This window comes from Bos indicus, chromosome 6, assembly GCF_029378745.1.
Source record: "Bos indicus isolate NIAB-ARS_2022 breed Sahiwal x Tharparkar chromosome 6, NIAB-ARS_B.indTharparkar_mat_pri_1.0, whole genome shotgun sequence".
Lineage (NCBI taxonomy): Eukaryota > Metazoa > Chordata > Mammalia > Artiodactyla > Bovidae > Bos > Bos indicus.
Window position 1 is genome coordinate 69,062,677 of NC_091765.1, and position 23,603 is coordinate 69,086,279.

Here is a 23,603-nt window from a genome sequence, read left to right on the forward strand (position 1 = left end):
TCTCCTTTATACTTTAATAAAACTTTATTACACAAAAGCTCTGAGCGATCAAGCCTCGTCTCTGGCCCCGGATTGAATTCTTCTCCTCCGGGGGCCAAGAATCCCGGTGTATTCGCGTGATTCAACAACAACCTTTCATCTTGGGGGCTCGTCCGGGATCCTTCAGGACAAGGTAAGGATGCTTGGAGCTTTAGTTCTTTGTTCTCTTAGAGAACACATTTTCTGCTGTGCTTTACTAACTCTACCATGTGCTTGTGTGAATGAATGGCATGCCCTGCGTGAAGCAAGGAAGAAGCCCCGCTCTGCGGTTCCACGGTGATCTCATACGGCTTATGTCAGAAACCTGTCGGGGCGTTATACCGACCTGCCAATGCCAAGAGGCACCCAATGTCTCCTTCGGGAACCGACCAGAAATGGGCAAAGCCTGTGGACCGAACTCTCCTTTCTCGGTCAAACTTTTCGGTCTCTTTGACCATTTCATAACTCCTTGGGAATTAGAAGTACTAACCTAATCTATCGGATCATAGACTTTCAAGGGACTTGTGATCTATACTGTTATTGTATACTGTGGCTTAAGTCCCAAACTTGAATTGGTAGCCAATAAAGTATTTAAAAAATAAATAAATAAATAAAATAAAATACATGACAGGAGAGGGGAATGTTGTTGCTAAAACGACCTTTTAAAGTAGACATTCAAAAAAGGGCTGTTTTACCTAACAAGCGTGTTTCAAAGTACAAAAGTATTTTGAGGACAAATTCTCAAAAGGACTAGAATTCCCAGACTTCTGATGACAAAAGGTCTTTCGTAGAGCCTTAAGGAGAAAGTGAAGCAAAAATGAAGTGATGTTTTCTTCTGGAAGAAAGTTTTTGATAGAGTTTCTCCCCCCTCCCCCGCCACCAAAATTGACATAGATATTAAAATTTGGTGCTTATAAGGAAGGACTTAAAAATGAATAGCAATACTTCAATTAAAATTACAAATGAGAAATAAAAATAAGTAAATAAAGTGATGCTACTCAAGATCTCAGGATGAGTCAGGTGCCAACTGCCAGAATTCAAAGATGGTTAAGGACAGATTACAGTCACTGGCTTCCAATCATAATTAGTAATACTAATAGATAACACAAAAAATAACACTGTGTCCAGTCACTGCTCTGAGGACTTAAGGTATATTTTACTCATTTTAATCTTCACAATAACTCTATGAGGTGGATATCATTACTGTTTCCATTTTAAAGATAAGAAAATTGAGGTACAGAGGGAGTAAATAACTTCATCCAGGTTCACACAGATAATAAATACTGGAATTAGGTTTTAATTCACACCATCTGGCTCCAGAGTGTAGGCTCCCAAGCACTATACCACACTGACTCTCAAGGTCATAGGGTCCCCTCAGAGCCCCAGAACCGTAAGAATAGAAACCTGAGGAAAAAGAAGAGGTCACAGTTAAGAGATCTAATCCCCTACCTCTGAGGCACCACTCCAAATATTCTAGAATGAGGAACACAGGTATCCTTCTCTGTAAAATCACCACAGAACGCTGCAACCAATTTAAAGAATATATAAAACTGAGGTTGAAAATCAGGAGAAACCTGAGATGTAATCAAGAGGTAGTAATTTTTTTTTGCCAAAATAGTTTCAGGCTGTGAATTTTTACCCAGCCAAATATAATAGTAAAAGAAAATATTACTGTTTAAAATAGGAGAAAGCAAAAACAAGATCAAAAAGTAGAAATGAGTTCTAAGGAGTAAACCATTTTACATCTAATAATGGAATAACGTGCATTCTTACTTCCCTAACATGGACAGATATTGACAATTTAAAAAAGAAAAGGAAGCCAGAGAGAAAGGACCCACCAGAAGTATTCAGAATAAAATATGTTAATATATTAATACAGCTTATCTCTCAGTACTGGGACTATTTGGGAGGGGTAAGTGGGGAGAAATGGTGTGAATTATGTATCAGGGGAAAAACTTGTCATTTTTTTTCTTAGCCAAAGAAAGTGGCAAAGCCTCTGTCATGCCTCTATATAGACATAAATGCAGACTGCAATTCTGTGCCTCTTGGCTCAGAACTGGTGCAGCCAGTTCTCTGGCCCCTCAGCGCTGTCCCCTCTCCCCCAACCCCCACCACCCCTCCTTAGCATTTGGCTTTAACATCACTTCTTCAAAGCTATCTTCTCTGACCCTTCCCTCTCACAGAATCCTGTGTCACTCTTCATGCAACTAATCATAATCTGTAATAATATATTTATTTGGGGCTGATGTCTTTAACATCTGTCTTCCCACTGGACCACAGATTGGCAAATGACAGTCCCTGGGCCAGATGTGGCCCACTGTTTTTGTAAATAAAGTTTTATCGGAACACAGCCATGACCACTCATTTACTTATTGTAGCTATTTTCACAATACAACAGCAGAGTTGAGTAGCTGCGACAGAGACACGTGGCCCACAAAGCCTAAAGTATTTACCATCGAGCCCTTTACCAACAACCCTGCCAAGTCCTACACTGGACCATAAACTCTGAGGACAGGACTGTGTCTGATGGGTCTACCTGGACCCTACAGAACACTTGACATGAAAAGGCACTTACTAAAGTTGCTGACTGAATCAACTTGGTAAAAGGGTAATAAGCAGTATGTGCCGCTTGTGGTTCAGAAAATTTCACACCTCTGTACTCATCAACTCCACTGTCAACCAGCCAAAGCCATTCCACTTATTGTCCCATTCCACTCCGCCAGTAAGGGCAGAGCCAGGACTCAACCCCAGGCCACTTGGCTCCAGAGCCTGAGCTTCTGACCACAAGGCAGGGAAAATGATCTACCCATTCAGACTTTGAGTAATTCCTTAGCTGCAGATGGAGGGTCTGGGCAGAGGGCCATGACTGGTTCTGACTGCATCCTCGTTGGCTGCTGGCCCTCACACATCACCTAACCACCAGTGCGCTGTACCCAGAGGAGTTCAGATGCCATCCGTCCTCCTCAGAGAACAGACACGTCACCTGGTCCCACTGAGCAATACCGACACTCTCCCTCCAGACAAGGCACTCACTCGGACTCACCACCTCCATTTCATAGGTAAGGGAAATGAAGTTAACGGAGGTTCAGTAAATTGCCAAGGTCAAGTGTTAGTATGAGGCAGAGGTCAGCTGCAAACCCACAATCTTATTTACCATCACAATGCCAACTCCCGGTTCAACAGTGCTCCTGCACCTCCCTCCAGACTCCCCCAAGGAAAAAGGCATTCAGGAGAAGGCAGTGATGGGCATTTTCATTCTACACCAGGAGAGCATATCACTTCCATGCCTTTCTGGGGAGGGAGAAACAATGCTGGAAAAAAACCTCAGTGTGACTTCACTTAATGACCATAACACAGAAGCAAAAATGCCTGTAACTGAAGACGACGACCCTGGGATACATAATGACCCCAAGTCGTCATAGGAAGGACAGTAAAGAGCAGCGGGAGACTCCGGCCTGTGAAACAATTCTTCTCGTGGCTAGAGACAGCACAACAAAGTCCTCAGGCAAAGGCAAAATTTCAACTCAAAAGTAGAACAAAGAAAACTGGGACTGGGTCTGTCTTCCAGCAGAATGGGAAAGAGAAACTATTTATCCAGTCCCTGAATTCAGTGAGTTAGAAACAAGAACCTCCTTCTTTTTTTCGCTTTATTATTATTTTAAATTTATTTATTTTTAATTGGAGGATAACTGCTTTACAATGTTGTATTGGTTTCTGCCATACATCAACACGAATCAGCCATAGGTATACATATGTCCCCTCCTTCTTGGACATCCTTCCCATCCTCCACCCTATCCCACCCCTCTAGGTTGTCATAGAGCAAATTCCCACTGGCTGTCTATTTTACATACGGTAATGGGTATGTTTCCATGCTACTCCCTCAGTTCATCCACCCTCTCCTTCCCCAGCTGTGTCCACTAGCCTGTTCTCTGTCTGCATCTCTATCGCTGCCCTGCAATTAGGGTCATCAGTAGTTTTCCTAGATTCCGTATATATGCATTAATATAAGATATATGTTTTTCTCTTTCTGACTTACTTCACTCTGTATAACAGGCTCTAAATTCACCCACCTGACTAAAACCAACTCAAATTCATCCCTTTTTATGGAGTAACATTCCATTGTATATATGTACAACTTATTCATCTGTCGATGGACATCTAGGTCGCTTCCATGTTCTGGCTGTTGTAAATACTGCTGCAATGAACACATGCGTGTTTTAGAATTGTGGAAGAACCTCATTCTAAATCCAAAGTTCTGCAAAGGCACCAAGTTACCTCCTTGACCATCAGATGGCACAGGAATCCTGGTCAAAGAGGACAACTCTGCAAATTTAATTAATAGGGTGACCTCAAGTACTTTCCTCACTCTCTCTAGCGCAAGCTCAAGGTCTTTAAAACCCAGTACCCCCACTTGACAGCACAGACTCCTGCCCTTGAATCAGTATTGCCCTCTCAGAGATACTTTAGTCAAGTGCACTGGAAACACCCTGTAATGTACTCATTATGAAACATAAAATACAAAATTCTGTGGACTCCTCCCCCATTCCCAGACAGTGTTGCAATGGGAGAAAGCAGAGGGAACAAGGAGGTCTTCCCAGCAGCATTACTCAAAGTGTTATTAACCCTCTGCCAGGAGCAAAGTTCAGAAACTGAAAACATGTATAATGAACGCACAGAGTAATTTCCTTTCTGTTGAGTTTAGTAACAACAACAAAAACGACAAAAAAGAAAAAAAAAAAAAAACAAACCCTAAAGTTGGTGTTTTATGTATCTTTGGGGTTTTTATTCCATTTTGCAATTAATTTTTTATTGTAGTTTACAAAAATATCAGTCTGTGACAGATTGAAAATAAAAATAAAACTGGTCCTTCCCTACAGACTTGGAAAATAATTGCCAACAGCAAAACAGCTGAGTGAAATTGAGCTTGTTTTCTGAAATGTGTGAATAGCTGCTCAAGCTCACTCTTTATATGAGAGATGCAAACTAAAAATATACTAAGACACCATTTCCCTCCTATTGGCAAAGATCAAAAGGCTTTTGGATAGCACCCTACTTTGGCAAGGCTGGGGCAGCAACAGTCGCACCCATTGATAGTAGAGGGCAATTTGGCAAAACTCATCAAAGTTACAAATACAGATGCACAGCAAGGAAGTCAGCTGACAGATACACCCCCATATACACAAAATGATGTAGGCACAAAGTTGTTCCCTGCAGCCTTGTTTGTAAAAAAGGCATGGAAAACTACCTCCATGCCCATCCGTAGGGGCTGGTTAAGTGAATTCAATACGTTCAGGCAACTGAATACTCTGCAGCCATAAAAAGAGAATGAGGGTGCTCTTCACACAGTGGCACAGACCCCACTCCAAGATACAAAAAGCAAAGGGCAGGTCCAGACTGTTCCGTATATGCTACAAGCACTATTTGTGTTTTTAAAAACTAGGAGAGAAACAAAACATACTTGCTTGTATATGCATAAGAAGACATCACTGAATACAAGAGGAAGAAATGGCAAATACTGATGAATGCCACAGACAAGAATCGGAGGGTGGAAATAACTGCAACACAGTATATCCTTTTGTACAATCTGAAATTTTTTTCTACCAGTAATTCATACTCCCTTTTCAAAAACTTTATTTCAAAACTTTTAAAAAGAAAGAAACTGAGCTTAGCCACTTCATGTTTTTGTTAAGAATGCCTCTGTACACCAGATAACACAAAAGGGTATGTTTGTTGGCTTATCAGATGACTGAAAATCGTTTACTGCATCACGCGTGCTCGTTACTAGGAAAGGGAAAACACAGCATCCTGACTGATGATTATAAAAGCTTTGCCACACACCAGCAGCCCTGTGTCTTCCAACATCTCAGTAGGAAATCACAGCTTCTTCCTCCTTTTGTCCGCTCCATGCACGTCCCCTCCCCAGGCCTGCCTCTGACTGGAAGCCCTAGTGAGTTTACAAGTCTGCTCATCTCTTTCTTTAGCGCTACTCACCAGAAGGAATGGCTCTTAGCATCTTACAGACCCAGAGACCTAACTCACCTGCCCAGCATCACAAAGCTACAAAGTAGCAGGATCAGGACTGGAACTCAGGACCTTGGATCCCAAGTTCAGGGCTCTTTACACTACATCCTGTGGATTCCTTTGCTAGTCGGAAGGAGGGGGCAGTAGAAGAAAACAGCAATAAAATAAAATGGCCAGGTTCTGGGCCAAGCACTACACACAAATGATGCCACTTACGCCCCGCAATGCCCCAGGGAGGGAGGTGCTCTCGTGACCCACATCCTGTGGATGAGAAGCAGAGTCTCTTGAGAGGGTGGAGCATGGAGAGCTCTCACACCTAACCAACCAGATCCCATCCACACACTGACCTGTCTCTGGAGGAAGCTCACCAGCCCACAACCTGCAAACCAGTTTAACAGTGTCACTCCAAGAGCCAGTTACATGAACCACCATAAAGAACTTCTTCTCTGAGCCAATGTCTCCCAAACCACAGACCATGAATGCCCAAAGAAGGAGAAATAATCTTAGGTGGCACGAATATGAACATTTTTTTAACTTTAGCAATTATACTTGATATGTATTTAAAAAGCATATAACTAGCTCATCAAACCCATTACTTCACAGATGTCTTAGCACAAAATGAGACTGAATTAAAAGAAGCTGAACAGATTTAAGGACAACTGCTAAATAAATAAGTTCAGGTGGTTCACAGATATAATGAAAACCATGAAGGAAAACAAACTGACATTCACGAATCATGGGTCTAAGGAAGTGGATCCAACCCACCGTTTTTATCTAGAGGAAGAGAAACTCAGGAATACTCCAGCACACAACACACATGGCTTCTGAATGTCGCCTTATTTGTATTTATTTCATTTCCATCTGCCCTTCACACCACCCAGCCTCGCTCAGATGCCCGAGGCAGGACCCCTGTTACCAAAGCAACTTGAAACCTTCTATCAAGGTTTGACCCTGAATAGTTCTGATTACACGTATAGTAGACCAGTTAATACCAGGTAATTATTTTGAGCGTGCCCTCTCTAAGTATCTGACCTGGCCAGCAAACTGGAGAGCCAACTGGGAGAGACCTGTGACCTCTCTCTAGCCCTTGTCGCCCCAGAAACAGTGAGAAGGAACCCCACTTCCCCAGCACCCGCAGTCAGAACTGCACCATCTGGTGAATGTTGCCTCTGCTCTTGCCCAACCTCTTTGTCCAATCCTATTGTTCCCCACATGCCCACTAAATGTAGACGGCAGGTCAGAGTTAAAGGATCCCACTGGCTCCTGCAATGTCAACAGCTCTGTGCTTTGATCAAACTAAAGAAAATGTTCAATTCACTAAAAGAGAATTATGAAAAGTAATATGTGTGAGGGCATCATGGTTCAAAATGCTTCCATAAGCGAGATATCCTTTGAGTCTCAAAAAAAAAAAAAAAAAAAAGCTGTGAGGAGGGTTTTTCATCATGTCTTTTTGTGTTGTAAAGAGATGGGGAAACAGGCTCTGAGATTTATCAAGCAGGATTTCAAACCCAAACTGCTCCACTTTAGAGTTGTATGGGGAAAAAAAAAATTTGTTTTCCTTTTCTTCCTAGGGTCTTAAGTGTGCTCCCCAAACCAAGAGCATCTGGTCACGAGAGAGGGCCCCAGAAAGGCAAAATGTCAGCCCACTCCTGACATACTGGATCAGAATCTGCATTTTAAACAAGCTCCCCAGGTAATTTCTGGGGACAAGACAATCTGAAGAGCACTGGTTTACTGCAAGGCAGTCCTTCCATTCTCCCACGCTGCATCTCTTCATTCATTTATCCAATAGTTATTTTTTGTGCATCTACTACACTGTGCTGAATGCTGGGAAATCCACGGTGAATAACATAAGCACAGGTCCTGCCCTCATGGGTTGCCAGTCTAACATAGTGGTTTTTCAACCTTGGGTGCTCACCATAATCAAAGGTGGCACTTAACAAAAAAAAGGCAAAAAAAAAAACAACAGATGCCTAAACCCCATCCCAGACCCACCTACATCTCTATACAGTCAGAAACTGAGACTGAAACCCTAGATGCTGCTTATCAGAAAAGCTCCAATTCATGCACCTACCTTGGAGAATAAGTTGACAGTATCTAGGAAAGCTGCAGGCAAGCGTATCCTAAGAGCAGCATTTCCATTTCCAGGACTATATCCTGGAGAAATGGAAGCATGTGTGCAAAGAAGACGGGAACAAGAACACTCACTGCAGCAATGCTTCCAGACAGAAATCTGGGAAACCATTCAACTGTCTTTAGATAAGGGAATGAACAAGTAAACCATGGTTAAATAAAGAATACTGTTAAAGAGCCCTCGGGATGCATAAACAAATAGAAAATAGATGTATGTGTGCTCAGTCGTGTCCAACTCTTTGAGACCCCATGGACTCAAAGCCAGGTTCCTCTGTCTGTGGAATTTTCCAGGCAAGAATACTGGAGTAGGTTGCCATTTCCTACCACAGTGGATTTTTCCAACCCAGGGATCAAACCTGCATCTCCTGTGTCTCCTGTACGTGTTGATATATTCTAGAATATAATTGTTGAGGGGAAAAAGATAGTTCCAAAAGGCTACATAATTTTATACATGCCATATATGGATTCATAAATATGAAGCATAAAGACATGCATGGCAAACACACACCATCTTCAGGAAAATGGCTAGTTCTAGGAGGAGGGGAGAGGAAAGAGAAAGTGGTGGTTAGTGGTTTTTTCTAAGGTACTTAGTAGATCTGAAAAAAGATCTTAACCAAATACAATTAAAGTCTGCTAAATCTGAAGGTTAGAATTTGGGTATCTAATATATACTAAATTACATTTTTTCCCCATACATTTTTGGGTGCTAATGTTTTGTGATTTAATTTCTTTAAAATTCTTTCAAATGCTTCACAGGGGATGTAATATATAGTCAGGGTAAGGAATCCCTGTTCTAAGAACATGAAGCAATACAACTCTAGCTGTTTAATATCAGGAAATACATCTATAGAATGGCAATGATCTATAGCTCCTGAAGTTAAATTACTTCCTTAAATAATTTTATATATATTACAAAAAAAACTTTCACGTGGCAGATAGTTTCTACAAGCTATATATTTTTTTTCAGGAGCCAAAGGTAAGTATTACCCAAGGAAAGAAACATTTCTCAAACTGTGATCCTCAGTTCACCAGCGATACAAGGAAGAGGGAGTGAGAAGGAGAGGGAGTATTTATTAAAATGCAGATTCCAGGTTTCCTGCCTTGGACCTACTTAATCAAAAGCTCTGAGGGCAGAAACCCAGAGGCTGAATTTTTAATAAAAGAATGCACCCATGGGTGCAACTGTACACTGAAGAACCACTCAAGTATATTTTTTTAAGTTACTATTACTCAAATTTTTAAAAACATATGTGTCTGGTACGTCACCATAAGGTGACATTGCTTCATACTCTGAAAATTAAGGTGCAGGGGACATTTCCTAAATGCTCGAGATCATAATTCCACAAGTATATGCAAGAGCAGATCCTGATGAAAACTGGTTTCCCGCACAGTGTATCTAACCCTGAAGGACAAAGAAACGTATTTCAGGAAGAACATAACTTCACACTGCTTTTCTAAATAAAACAACTTCAAAAAGCAACTGGGTAAACAGGAAAGCTCCACAGATCCAGCCTTGCTGCTGGCCCCGACACCAGAGCCAGGTTCAATTAAACAGAAATGGTTAGCAGAGTTAAGAGATGCCAAATTTCTCCTCTTAGGACCATCTTCATTCTACTCTATAGTCCTTTTGCTACAAGTTTTCCACATCTTGTTAACATCTCCTTGATCTGAGTATCTTCCATTCCATCCTTATCTTTCTTGACTTTTCCTTCAGCCTCCCCCATGTTCCCCTTCATTTTCTATTTCCCTATGTGCAAACAAAACCAATACCACAGTCTGACTTTCATGCCCTGGAAAACCTCTCTGGAGCCCCTGGGGTTAAAAACAATCCAGTATAGGGAATTCCCTGGAGATCCAGGGGTTAGGACTCGGCACTTCCACAATCAGAAGTCTGGGTTCATACCCTGGTAAAGAAACTAAGATCCCACATATGCAGCCAAAAAAACAAACAAACAAACAAACCCACAGCACAGTGTGTGTGCATGTAGGGGGGAGGGTAAATTAAGAGTTTGGGATTAACATATACCCACTATTGTATATAAAATAGATCACCAATAAGAACCTACTACACACAGCACAGGGAACTATACTCAATATCTTATAATAACCTATAATGGAAAATAGAAAACAATGTATGTATGTATGTGTGTGTGTGTGTGCACGCGTGCCGAGTGCGTGCTCAGTTACTCAGTCCTGTCTGACTCTTTGTAACCCCATGGACTGTAGCCTGCCGGGCTCCTCTGTCTATGGAATTTTCCTGGCAAAAATACTGGAGTGGATTGCCATTTCCTCCTCCAGGAGATCTTTCCCACCCAGAGACTGAACCTGCATCTCCTGCGTCTCATGCACCGGCAGTGGATACTTTACCACTGAGCCATCTGGGAATTCCTAATAATGTGTGTGTGTGTACACACATATGTATAACTGAAACTAACACAACACTGTAAATCAACTATATTTCAATCAGCAATTTTTGAAAATAAAATTAAAAAGAAAGCACAACAAACACATGAAAAGATGTTTGGCCTCATTAGAAAATTAGAAATTGCACATTTTAAATCACAATGATATCATTTCACACCCATCAGACTGGCAAAACTTTAACAATTTTGAGTGTCTGCAAGCACATGAAGCAACTGAAACTCTCAAACCTGCCAGATGAAATGTAAATTGGTACAACTGCTTTGAAGAGAAATCAGGTCATATATTAGAGTCAAGATGCCCACTTCCTCTGACCCACAATTTCCCTTCTAGGTATGTACACCACAGAGAAAAACTGAACAGACGCAGAGGGAGACAAGTTCCAAACGGTCATGGCACACAGACAAAATTCTAAAACTAACGGAAAAATGAATAAATATAACCCATCTGTGTGATGGAATATTATACAGTAGTTAAAAACAACCTAGATTACATGCTTGCATCAATAAACCTCAAAATCATAACTTAAAAGCAACTTTGAAGTTGTTCAGTATTACAAGAGCATGTTTAAAACGTGAGGAAGCAATACAATATGTAGTGTATGAATACCTACATATCTAGGAAAGGTGTAGAAACACATGATAAACACATGATAAATTCAGAACAGCGGTCACTGTCTGGTAGCAAGGGGATGGGGAAATGCTCACTCATATTTGTAATATTTTATTTCTTCACAGGGTGTAGACACTGAGTGGCCACTCTATTAGTTTGCATATTTTTCTGCATGCCTGAAATTTCAGAGAAGGCAATGGCACCCCACTCCAGTACTCTTGCCTGGAAAATCCCAGGGATGGAGGAGCCTGGTAGGCTGCAGTCCGTGGGGTCGCTAAGAGTCGGGCATGACTGAGCGACTTCCCTTTCACTTTTCACTTTCATGCACTGGAGAAGGAAATGGCAACCCACTCCAGTGTTCTTGCCTGGAGAATCCCAGGGACAGGGGAGCCTGGTGGGCTGCCGTCTCTGGGGTCGCACAGAGTCGGACACGACTGAAGCGACTTAGCAGCAGCAGCAGAAAGACAGTCCCACGTCTGAGCTACCTGAAAGCATTTGAAGGTTCTGAAAGCAGAATCAGAACTTGATGGGGAGAAGGAAAGTTGGACCTGTGAATGGAAAGCTAAAACAACCAATAGCGTTCCTCTCTCCCTCTTCAAACTATCCATGGCAAAAAATCATTCTCAGAATTGTGGCAAAATTCCATATAGAGGACTTGTGACACCCCCAAAATTCTAAGCCACAATCCCAGAACAGAAACATTCCAAACAGCCTTTAGTGCTGACACAGAATTTATCTGCCTGAAGACATTTTTTTCCTGGTTCATTTTTTGGGTGGCCTCTTCTTTGAAAAGATCAGCAAGGCCTTTCAAACCCTTAAATGAGCATTGGGTTTCACCACAAACGAAGGTTTATTATAAGAAACTGCATTAAAATATTTAGGCCAGAAAAGTTAACTAGACTCAAAGTTAACTTCTACAACTCTCCCAGTTGGTTTGCTTTGGGCTGGCTCCGTGGGTAGGCCAGAGATAAAACCACCGAGAGATACCTTTCTGATGATACCAAAGAATTCAATACCATCATAAAACTTCAACTCATTAAAACTAACTAGACAGACTAGGCCCAGTGTAGGGTGAAAAAAGACATGTGAACTTTCTTGTTTAGAGAAATTTAGGGAGTTTTCTCTTAATTGCTTAAGAGAATAAAAACTTTCAGTTGCTACCCAAACACACCAAAATTCCACATTACTGAAAAATAACTAGGTTTTATTGTTTGGGTGAACTGGAACACACAAAGCTGATATCCAGAAGCGGGTATCACAGTCTTCAGTGAAAGTGAAGTCACTCAGTCCTGTCCGACTCTTTTCGACCCCATGGACTATAGCATACCAGGCTCCTCCATCCATGGGATTTTCCAGGCAAGAATACTGGAGTGGGTTGCCATTGCCTTCTCCAGGAGAGCTTCCCGACCCAGGGATTGAACCTGGGTCTCCCGCATTATAGGCAGACGCTTTACCGTCTGAGCCACCAGGGAAGATTTAATTCTAACAAAATACTGGCTTTCAGCTTTGTTTTCCCATATGATTCCAAGAGAAACAGAGAAGAATCTGTAGACCTAATTGTCAGGTCCTGACCCAACACAAACTCCTTCATGTTAGACCTAAGAGGCCAGAAGAACAGAATGTTTTTTTAAACATTAACCCAGCCCACTTCAGGCTGCAATTTCTAAATCTGACGATTATCAGTGTAGATGCTCACAACATGACCTTAACCTCTCCTAGCTGATTCATTAACTCAGAGTCTCCAATTATCTTTGCAATGGGAAGGAGTAACAGAGGAAGAGACACAGTCATCTCTTCTCTCAAATTTTGAGTTTTACATATTTTTAAATAATGTTTAAAAACTGTTTTCAACTTCTAAAAATGCCTGCCTCAAATAAGTAACTGACTTTCCAATATAAAATGATTTCTATAAATGTCCTCCAGCTTTATTACAAATTTCTAGTAATTTTATTTTTCCTTCATATCGAGGTGACTTCTATTTAAAAGAATTGAAATCTGGCACTCACAGTGGTGCCCAATAGCATCCTGGGGTTGTTCAATGGATGCTGAAATGGTAATATCTGGTAAATTCAACACAGTTTCAAACAAAGTAGTTAAATACTCAAGGAAAGAGTCTAAGAACTACTACTCACTAAGGAAGTTTCTGACAACCAAATATACATACACATTAGTTCTACAAGTTGAGAAAGAAACTACAGTCCCAAGAAACACAACAATTTGTTCAATGGCACCATTAGACTCAAGCTTAGCTGGAGAGACACCCAATAGCATAGACCTCAGTTCTAAGCTCTTCTGACTACAATCATAGAAAATAAAAGAATCAAACTTGAATCAAATGCAAATTAAAGAAACATCCTGCTGTGATCATCAGTTTACTGTACTGCTTCTGAGATTTTGCTCAATCTTTATCCGTGTGGATACCACACTGTATTGAGATAGTTTCATCTTTACCAATGTTATGCCCACAAGAAACCACTGAGTTCCTTGGGGACAGCGACTCCCCTCACTCAGTTACACACCTGCACATAATATGTGCCAACACTAACACAGAGATCCTCAACAGATGGCCATTTCCAGGAACAAAATGTGATCTATTTGACACACGGCATTTCTTTCATGGAATATTTTACAGCACTATTCACAAATGAAATTAAGATTTGATGATTTAGGCCAATCTGCATCCATACAAGTCACATTTCTAGAGGGCACATTTGGTTTCTACTAACAAATGCTTCCTCTTTAGAAAGTTCCTCAGGCTTTTCAAACAGAAAATCTACCCCCCAAAAACCTTTCACTTACAGAACTTAAATCCATTAGCCTGGCCAAAATCAGAAGACTATCAACAAGGGACATTTCCTCATGCTTGGTAGCAGCTAATACATTTAAAAAATTACAACATACCAGCCAAACAAGCTTTACTATCTCTGAACCAGACACGCTGTGTAGCTAAGGTGACAAGCCCTCAGCAAGCTGATCAAGAATCACTATGGCAGGAATTCACACGAAGTGAAATTAAAACAAACGGGAACTCACATTAAACTGCCAATGGACAATAAAACCTCGGGGGTAAAAGACAAGTAGAGGGATGGGAGTATTTTCCACGACCCCTATATCTAAAACTGGCACAAGAAGTGTGGGGGAAAGAGAAGGTGTTTATTTCTCAATCACACAAGGATTTGCAACAAGGTTTTTCCTGCTCTGCTGGGTCCTTTCTTGTCTGCTGGATGAAACAAATCCAGACTCAGTACTAGGTCCTGGTTTGCACAAGCCTTACCTAGAAGGATGTATCTTCTATCACTGTTTCTGTGACACACATCAGCCTGTTTAAAATATGCCAGATGACCTGCTTAAAAAAAAAAAAAAAAAAGACGCAACTGTCACTTCTTCTTACTACAACTCCATTTGGGATCAAATGGAGTTGGGACTGGGAAGGATCAGTTAGAGCCCCCCAGAGAGAAAAGAAGTGGTGAGGAGAGACCCACAGAAGACCTACCTGGAAACAATTCATCATTGAGTGAAGAATCTAAAGGGAGGTCCAATGAAACTGTATGTCTGAACAAGTGAAAACACAGCAGTCTCCTCATCACCGAGCCTCCTCTGTGGGAAGCAAGACTGGGAGGGACCAGGGCACCACAGCAGCCTTTTATAAGGGGGCGGGGTTAAGGACTCCCACCCCAGTCTCCCTGTAGGGCTTGGTCTGCATAAACATTTATCTTAGCAGCTGCTTACATCAGGTCCAAAAGACATTGTACTTTAAACAACTGAAGGTGACATAATGAGAAAGATGAATCTGATCATCAACACCTGATACTCAGTAAGTACTTGCTACATGGTAGGCTCAGTAACTCCTTTAATACAACAGTCCCATGAGGTAGGAACCATTATCATCCCCTTCTTGTACATAAGGAAAGTAGGAGAGAGAGCAACTGGTTCCGGGACAAAAAGCTAGTATATGTTCGAACCCTGAACCCAGGAAGCCTGACTTTACAGCCCAAACTCTTCATATCCCCTACTCTAGGCACAGGGTCCATATCAGAATGTACAACTCCCGAGTTGTGAATTGATTCCTCATCTCACTTGGGTGATGATCCTAAGTTCGGTGCCTTTTTAAGGACTTCACATGAGGTGTCAACTCTCCACAGCCCACTCTTCTCATGTCTGCCCTGAAGCTTGCCTCTCTAGCTGAGTTTTGTTGGAAACAGGTTGTGACATTCTGCTCAGGTGCGCCAAGAAGCCCCAGCTGCACTGAGGGCAGAAAAGAAAAAAAAGCTGGGGGCTGGCTTCATCTTGGCACACGCTAGTTCTCAAGTTTCCAGCCTGCTCCAATACAGAGGTGTCACCACACACAAGCAGGGCAGGAACACCACCACGGACGGCTTCACTGCCCTGTAAGCCCAAAGCCACCCCAGGAGGCACGAAAGAGAGTGTTGCTCTGGTTTCACAGTTCCCCTCAGGAGCTGGTCTTAGAAGACAGAGAAACCGAGAAGAAAGGCATCACCTTTTCAGTGCACCAAGCAACATTAATGCCACTCGACAGGAGGGAGCAGGGGGCCTGTCTCTGCGTGGAGAAGGAAGAGAGGAAATGGAAACCCACCAGGAGCCACCCACCACGTTTAACTGGTCCTGCGCCAGTATCTTTGCAGCTGTCACTCCGGGAAGGCCCAGCTTTTGCTCTGCCCACCACAGCAGTAGCCACGTCCAAGAGCACTGAACACTGAAGCCAGCCCCAGTAGGTCTTGATTCCATCCCTGAGTAACACATGGCTCCTTAATGCTCCTTTCCCATGTGTTAATCTTGCAGGGGAATGTGGGACAGAAGATTTTAAAAGCTCGGTGATGGGGGAAGGGCAGCCAGATCACCTTACTCTCAGGCTTCTCAATCAAGCCTCCTCAGATTCCCTTTAGCGGCCTGTGTTATTAGCTTCAGAGAGGTTTCCCCAAACTGGCATTAAAAGACCATGTGTTCCATCCAGCTGGAGGGAGGGGAGACAAAATGGGGGCGGGGTGGGGGGTGGTCTTTGGACAGGCGAGGCAAAGCACACACCCTCTCATCTTGCACAGGAAGGCAGTGCCTCACTCCAGGGGGCAAGCCTTGCTCCCCAAGGCTCTGACAAGTGGAGGTACCAGCAGGAGGCACCCTGGGGACCCAAGGGCTGGAGGTTGTTCCTGCAGAAGGCAAAGCAATGGGAGAAATACAAATTAAAGTGGACACGATGTCATGGGCCCCGTCCTCACCAGAGCCCAGCAGTGTCCTCTTGCTGCGTCCACACCCACCGGTCCACACTTGGGTCTACAGTTAATCAGGCAGGATAACCCTGGAGACCTCCTCCATGCCCTCAGGCGGCCCTTTAAATGTCACTGCCTTATGACCTTGTCCCCCTTTCACAGATGGGGAAACTGAGGCATCCACAACAAATGACCGTTCTTTCCCAAACCAGGTAGAAGTTCACTTCCCTAACCACAATTTTGCACTTTTTTACAGCTCTATCACATTTCAGATTTCTCCAGACACACCGACTGCCTCTGCAAAGTGAATCTTAAATACAGTTTAAAAGAGTGAACTCAAAAATGAGACAAGGGCGGTCAGGGAGTCCGGCAGGGCTTTATCTTCGGCAAGAACATGGTGGGCGTCCCCCGCCACCCCAGCTTCTCCTCCAACCTGGTCCCCCGGGACGTCCGGGTTCGGCCTACCCCCTCCCCCCAAGACGCTTCACCGCAACCCGAGGGCGGAGGCGCAGCGGCGCAGGGACGCGCGGGCGGGCGGGCTCCCGGGTCCCGGGGCCGAGAAGGGGGCGGGGGGCTCCCGGCCCCTCCCCCGGCAGCTCTCCGGGCCGCGACCGGCCCGCCCAGCCCGGGGGCCGGGAACTTCTGGCGGCGCCGCGCTGCCCCCGCCGCCCCCACCCCCACCGGCCGCTCGGCGGGCGTGCAGCTCGGGTTTCCCATTCTTCGTCTCCCCGCGCCTGGGGCTCGACCCTCGAGGCGGCGGCGGCGACCACTCACCATATTACAGATGGAGGCGATGTTTCGGACAGTCATTAGTCTAAAGGTTACAGCGATCCCGCACCGCCATCTTTACAAGGGGAAAACAGGACCGGCCATGGTGGAGCGCTCGCGGGGAGGCCGGGCGCGGCGGCGGCGGCGGCGGGGAGGCGGCCTGGGGTCCGGCTTTCAGTTTGGCTGGGAGAAGGGAGGCCGGGAGGGAGGAGAGGAGGCGGGGAGGGCGGGGAAGGCGGGAGGCGGGCGGGAGAGCGGAGGGGCGGGGAGTGGCGGAGCGAGGGAGCCTGGGCCGCGGCCGGCTGCGCCGGGAGGAGGGGCGGCCCGAGCGCCGCGTGCAGCCCGCACGCCCCGAGCGCTCCGGCCCCGACCCGGCCCGGGTCCCCGCGGCTCCTCCTCCCGCCTCCGCCTGCCGCCCTGGCTCGGCTTTTCTCTTTTTTCTTTCTCGGCGTCCTGCTTCACTCCGAACCGGCTGGAAAGCGCGGCCAGGCCCGGGCTCGCGCAGCTGCAGCCTGTCCCCCGGGCGGACCCGTCCGCGCCGGCGGCCTCCTCCGCCCAGCTCCGGCCCGCGGCGCCGCCCGGGAAGCGAGGACCGAGCCCGCGCTGGGTGTCGGCCGGCGGAAGGTGCAGCGCGCGGGCTGGAGACTCGGGGCCGCTTTCTCTCTTCACTTGTTCTTTCCGGCCGCGCGGCCCGCAGCAGCCCCGCGTTTTCACTTTCGGGCGAGTGGAGGAGGCAAGGGGCAGGGGTGACTACGTCCAACTTTTCGTTTGTCCCCGGGTTTCCAGCTAGATGGCACCGGCGGGGACCCACGAAGTAAATGGGGTCAGGACACGGGAGTGCCGAGAGCCCTTGGCCTGCCGGGTCGAGGGGGACGGGAGCCTGGGCCGAGGCGCGCTCGGGCACTGGGTGACAGTAGCAGGTACAAAGGGGAAGTCTCGGTTCTGGACAAGGACTAGGGATGGTCCGAGGAGCGTTGGACTCTGGAAAGAATGAAAAACAAACTTTTCCGCGTCTTCTAGAAAAACCTACTTCTCTCGGGGCCTCCCAGCTTGTTTAGGTTTGGAGGGTCATTGTATTGGCTTATACACATTTCCTGCAAACACAGTCGTGGTTTTTGACTCAAACCGTGAATCTACACCACTTAGCAGTTATGTTCTGTGAAGTGGAGGAGCCCGTTTCCGAAGGTGTAAAACAGTTCTCATACAAAGTTGCAGTTTTATGCTTTAAACAGAGAAGTCTTACGAGGGAAACGCCTGACAGTTCTTAAACCCATATATTTAATGACAAATCGAATTGGAGGAGAAATTAATAAAATTGAAGATAGCATTTATCTAACCACCAAGAGGAACATACTGGGAAAATAGCTCACTTCCTGTCCTCCATTATCTATTCAGTGTTATGCTCTTTAATAGTTGAAGACCATTGATTGTTAATGTCCCTAGGACCTGGGATGGAAATAAGACAACGGAGACTAAAAGTTTCGTTGGGGGTCATCTTGGCTCAGGATATTTAATGGGTTTCCAGACATCAATTCCTGCTTAAGTTATTCTGCCTACATCTTTTTTCCAAACAGATCCTGATAATGATGGTAGCTCACTGTGACTTTTTACCATTGTCAGTCATGATGCTCTTTACATTCAGGATCTTGGTCACCACCAAAACCATCAGATAATAGATCCTATTATAATCGCCTTTTGTAGGTCAGTTAAAAAAAAAAAAAAAGCTTAGGATACCAAGCATCCTACTGAAGCTGGTGTGCTAATCTGCCTGAGCACCTTGAAGACAAGACAACAAAACACCCAACCTATGGCCAGTTAGGGTAACTGACACCTGAGTGTATGTGCCTGCTCAGTGGCTCAGTCACATCCCACTACCCCATGAACTGTAGCCCTCCAAGCTCCTCTGTCCATGGGATTCTCCAGGTAAGAATACTGGAGTGGGTTGCCATTTCCTCCTCCAAAGGATCTTCCCCACCCAGGGATTGAACGCCCGTCTTTTGCATTCCTGCATTGGCAGGCAGATTCTTTACCACTGTGCCACCTGGGAAGCCCACAACTGACACCTGTAAAGGTTTAAAATATTATACTTGAGGAAAGTCATAGAACAAGTTCAGGAGCAACCTCAAGGCTAGAACTCAAGCCTTAGGACTCAAATTTCACAGACATTCCACTATAAAAGCATTAATACAAAATCTTAAATAATATAGAAATTTTATGCCATAATAGAGTTCAGAATTTCTGCCATTATTATAGCATAATGGATGGCAAAGTCCACAGGATTGAAAATGCCATTGACACAATGAAAATTGAACATCGTTGGATTGCTGAGTGCTATGTCAGCAAGGCATCCTTTGCATGAACAGCCTATAGGCTAAAACCTAAGTGTTCAATATAGACAAACATTCAGATTGAAACTCAGTGAATTACAAACAACAAATCAACTGAACACAGCAGATCTTGTCAGACTCATGAATAATTAAATATATTTTTACACTAGTACGAGGTTGGTATTCACAGGCCTTAAATCGGAAAGGGCATTAGTTGAAGAATTGTAACCTCAGTCTTTTTCAGCGGGAAACATTGGCGGTGATAAGATGCAAAGTAATGAAAATGTTGACAAGCTAATGAGAATTTTTAGGAGAAGTGTTTCACACATAGGGGCCAGCTGATTCGAAGATATAGAGTAAAATCTGGGCAAAGTACACAAGTGGAAAGTTGGGACATAGGCTAGCACTAAACAGATGAAGGAACCTGATTCAGGCCAGGCCAATGAAAGCACCACATGGCCCAGCCACAGTGATTGGTTCAGCTAGGAGGATGTGATATACGCTGAGCCAATTAGAGTTGGCCCTGGGTCTTTGGGGAAAGAAGTGCTCCCCTTCTTTAGTTTGCTGAGCTGGTACGATAATATCTAGAGCTTCTGTCTTTCCACTGCTTGAGTGAAGAAAAATAAAGCTGAGAAATGTAAAACAACATCTTTTGTCCTGCTGCCAAGGCCTTTTCAGCAACTCAAGTTGGTAATGTCCTTGTTTTCTTTGGTCGTTCAAATTGAGTGACTGCTGCTCATGACTGAAACAATTCTAAAACATCATTGTTTCCCTGTTCGCAAAATTCATTAGGTTCATTCTGAATTCATGATGTTCCCTTTTCCTCTGTTCTCTTCCTACTACGTGGATTTTTCCAGTCTTTCTTCTCCATGATGCCGTCCAAGATTGCTTCCCACCACCACCAATGAAGTACATCCAGATGGTTCATGCCCTTCTGTTGTTACCAGTTTTGTGTCATTGCCCTCCTGCTTCCCCTCTTGGCTTAGTTACCGTTATGCAGCCTCCAGATGACCTGAGACAAGATGGGATGCCTTTGTCATATGTTCTCACAGTGCCATCCCTCTTCCCTTCATGGACCTTATATTTGTGAATTGCTTATGCCATCCAGCACACAGCGTGGAGACAGTAGAGTGGGTGGTTAAAAAGGGGAGTCCTGGATCCAGACTCTCTGGACTTGGGCAAATGTCTTAACTTTTCTATGCCAAAATTCCTGGATCCATAAAAAGAAGAGGCCCTTCATAGAGTGTGATTGTGTTTATATAGAGTACAAAACTATGGCTGATGTGCATTATAAGTGATTGCTGCTATTATTTTTGTGCATGTGAGTGTTTAGTATCTGTTTCTCATCTCACATTAGATGTGAAGTGAGAGGTCTGTTTTTGCTTACCATTTTACACCTAAGACACAGTGCTTTGTCCAAAAGAGCAGCCAAGAAATCAGATATTAAATATTTGGGCAATTGCCTCTTTCCAAGTGGCCTGGAAGCTCCTAGAGGGAAGGTACCTTGTCTTTTGTATTAAAAAAGATCTCATCTGGTCTCAGGCACTGTGCCTGGCACATTCATCTCTCTCCCTTTCCCCTCATTGCTGAATAGGTTATTGCACCTCATTTGAAATGCAAAGACTAGTAAACATTTGGCTGTCAGGGGGAAAACATTTTCCTAGTTGTAGACTTCAGTTTAAAACCAGACTGGCTTCTGAGGGTTATATTTCAATTCTGTGAGGAACTTTATGACAGTCTTTTCCCTTTTACATCATGTATACAGCAAATACTAAAAACATGCTTTGCACCAGATGCTGTGTGAGGTACCAATGGTCCTAAAATAAGAGGAGGCAGTCACAGCATTCTGCTGTGCTCTGTGTTTCTAGTGTGGTGGTCATTGGCATCACTGTGGATGTCTTCACTACTTTTTGCATGCAGTTAATATAAATTAGGATAAGCAAACTTTGGAGTGAATTTCTACAATGAGAAAACTACCTCTAAAGCCATGAATGTGTTTATGGGTGGTTAAGATTCCCTAAGTCTTTGGAACAATTGACTTATTTTGAAGTGCCAATTGAAATGCCATTGAAGGACTTTTAAACTGGGCTAGAACATAATTTGATTTCAATTTGCTAATACATTTTGATTAACTGAAAGAAGAGATGACTATAGCTGGCTACTGTGTGGGGAAAGCGGGTTGACAGAAAGCAAAAGTGCTCTATGGGAGGCCAGTTAGAAATCTGTGGAGAGAGAGTCCCAGAGCTCCTGGGAGCCTGGGTTTAGGTAAGGAACAGCAATGGAAAGGGGAGAAGCAGACAGACTGCAGACGTTTTTGGAGGTTGTCTGGGATGAGGGACAAGGATGAGTCAAAGATAAAACCCAGGTTTCTGACTAGAATGAAAAGGAATGTCATTTTTCTTACGATAGAGAATGCTGAAGGAGAAAGTGCAGGTATAGGTGGTTGAGAAGAAATGAACTTGATTTCAGAAGCTGAGTTAGAAATAACCATGGAACAACCTGTAAAGATTATGTCAGATACCAATCTGGGGCTCAGAAGAGATGTCTGGGCTGGAGGTAAGTCTAATTAACATAGAGAAAATAACAGAAGGCATGTGGTTATGGATGAAATTGCATAGAAAGAGTTTTGCCAAGGAGTGTTGACTTAGAGTAGACAAAGGAATAGCTGGGAAGAGCCCCACCATGCAACCGATCAGGTGGAGGAAGGAGAAGCCAAAGGAAATGAATACAGTGCTTCTAAAGTGGTAGACGAGAAACAAACATGCAGCGTGGCAAATGCCAGAGTACTTCAAGATGGGAGGGGGTAGTCAAAAGTATCAAATACAGCTTAGATATCAAAGGTGATTAATAACAATGTTCAATTCTTGAGCAAAACTTTAAGATGCATTTAACCCTCTGACAATCCTGTGGAGGAAAGCACTGTTAAAGTTCCCATTTTAGAGAAGAGAAAACCAAGACTGAAAGGGTTTAAGTAACTTGTTCAGATTCAATTAAGCACCAGAACCTACTGCTGAAAAGTTCTTTGAATTATATCAAAGGCAGTTTGCATGGAACAGTTAGGATATTGGATTATTCGTATTAGATTAATAAGAGTGATATGAGAAAACAGACTAAACGTGTTTGGCTTTCAAGGGAAGAAGAGATAAATAGATAATTAAAGAGCTCAAAGTTACCTTCCTGAAGTGGGCCTCTGCTTGGTTTGCAAGGACCTCCTTTAAATCACATCACTCTGCCTCTGTGCCTGCAGCCTCACAGCTCCCCCCACCCTCAGCTGATTATTCTGCCTTCCATTTCAAGTCCACTCACTCCTCAAAACTCAATTCAAAGCTTGCTTCCAGAGGAAGTCTTCTCAGTCTCACCTTTCTTGGTAGGCTTTTATCAGAGGTCACTTTTGACATTTCTTTAGAAACCTGAAATGCCTGGCACAATGCTGTGTGCACACAGGAAGCTCTCAGATAATTAACAGGTAATTAATTTTTTACCTACAACACTTGGCTTCCTTGATCAGAACCATTTTGCTCACCATCCTGCTTTCCTGGTGGTTTTCTCTTTCCTTCAAGTTCTGATCTGAATTATACAGAATTTAGCCATCATGCGTATGGGGAAGGCAGGATTTAGAAGGTAAGTGCATGATGAGGAAGTTGAAGCAAATGAGCTTCCTTCATTTAGAAATGAGACTTCTAAAGAGATTTGATCATAAAATGAGAGATCTCAGCAGCCTAAGGAAGGCAAGGGAATCAATGGAAGGGTTTAGTCATCTTATTTTTTTCTTTTACCACAAGTATTAGTACATTTGTCATCAAGATGTGAGGAGCCAGTGAACCTGCAAGTGACGGTTATTAGAAGAATAGGAGTCAGGTTGAGCGGCTTCCCAGGTGGCTCAGTGGGGAAGAATCCACCTGCCAATGCAGGAGACGCGGGTTTGATCCCTGAGTCAGAAACATCCCTTGGAGCAGGGCATGGCAACCCCTTCCAGTATTCTTGCCTGGAGAACCCAATGGACAGGGGAGCCTGGCAGGCTGCAGTCCATAGGGTCGCAAAGAGTCAGGTGTGCCGGAGCACAGCACTCGTTCAGGTT

At 44.1% G+C, this 23,603-nt stretch overlaps 1 protein-coding gene and 1 non-coding gene across 3 annotated transcripts in view; both read right to left on the bottom strand.

Moving 5' to 3' along the window:
• USP46 (ubiquitin specific peptidase 46) overlaps positions 1-17,382 on the bottom strand; it is a 74,927-nt gene extending 57,545 nt beyond the window's left edge. Inside the window, exon 1 of one of the 2 annotated variants that reach the window (XM_019962744.2) lies at positions 17,205-17,382. In XM_019962744.2, the coding sequence (XP_019818303.1) occupies positions 17,205-17,240 (36 nt within the window). In that variant the 5' untranslated portion in view covers positions 17,241-17,382. Of the gene's footprint in view, positions 1-14,698; positions 16,832-17,204 lie in introns of those variants that run through there. The other variant, XM_070791427.1, reaches the window with a different exon arrangement.
• Positions 12,606-12,677, bottom strand: TRNAY-AUA (transfer RNA tyrosine (anticodon AUA)). Its single transcript has one exon. It is a non-coding gene; the product is annotated as a tRNA-Tyr (tRNA).
• Positions 17,383-23,603: the final 6,221 nt, after the last annotated feature.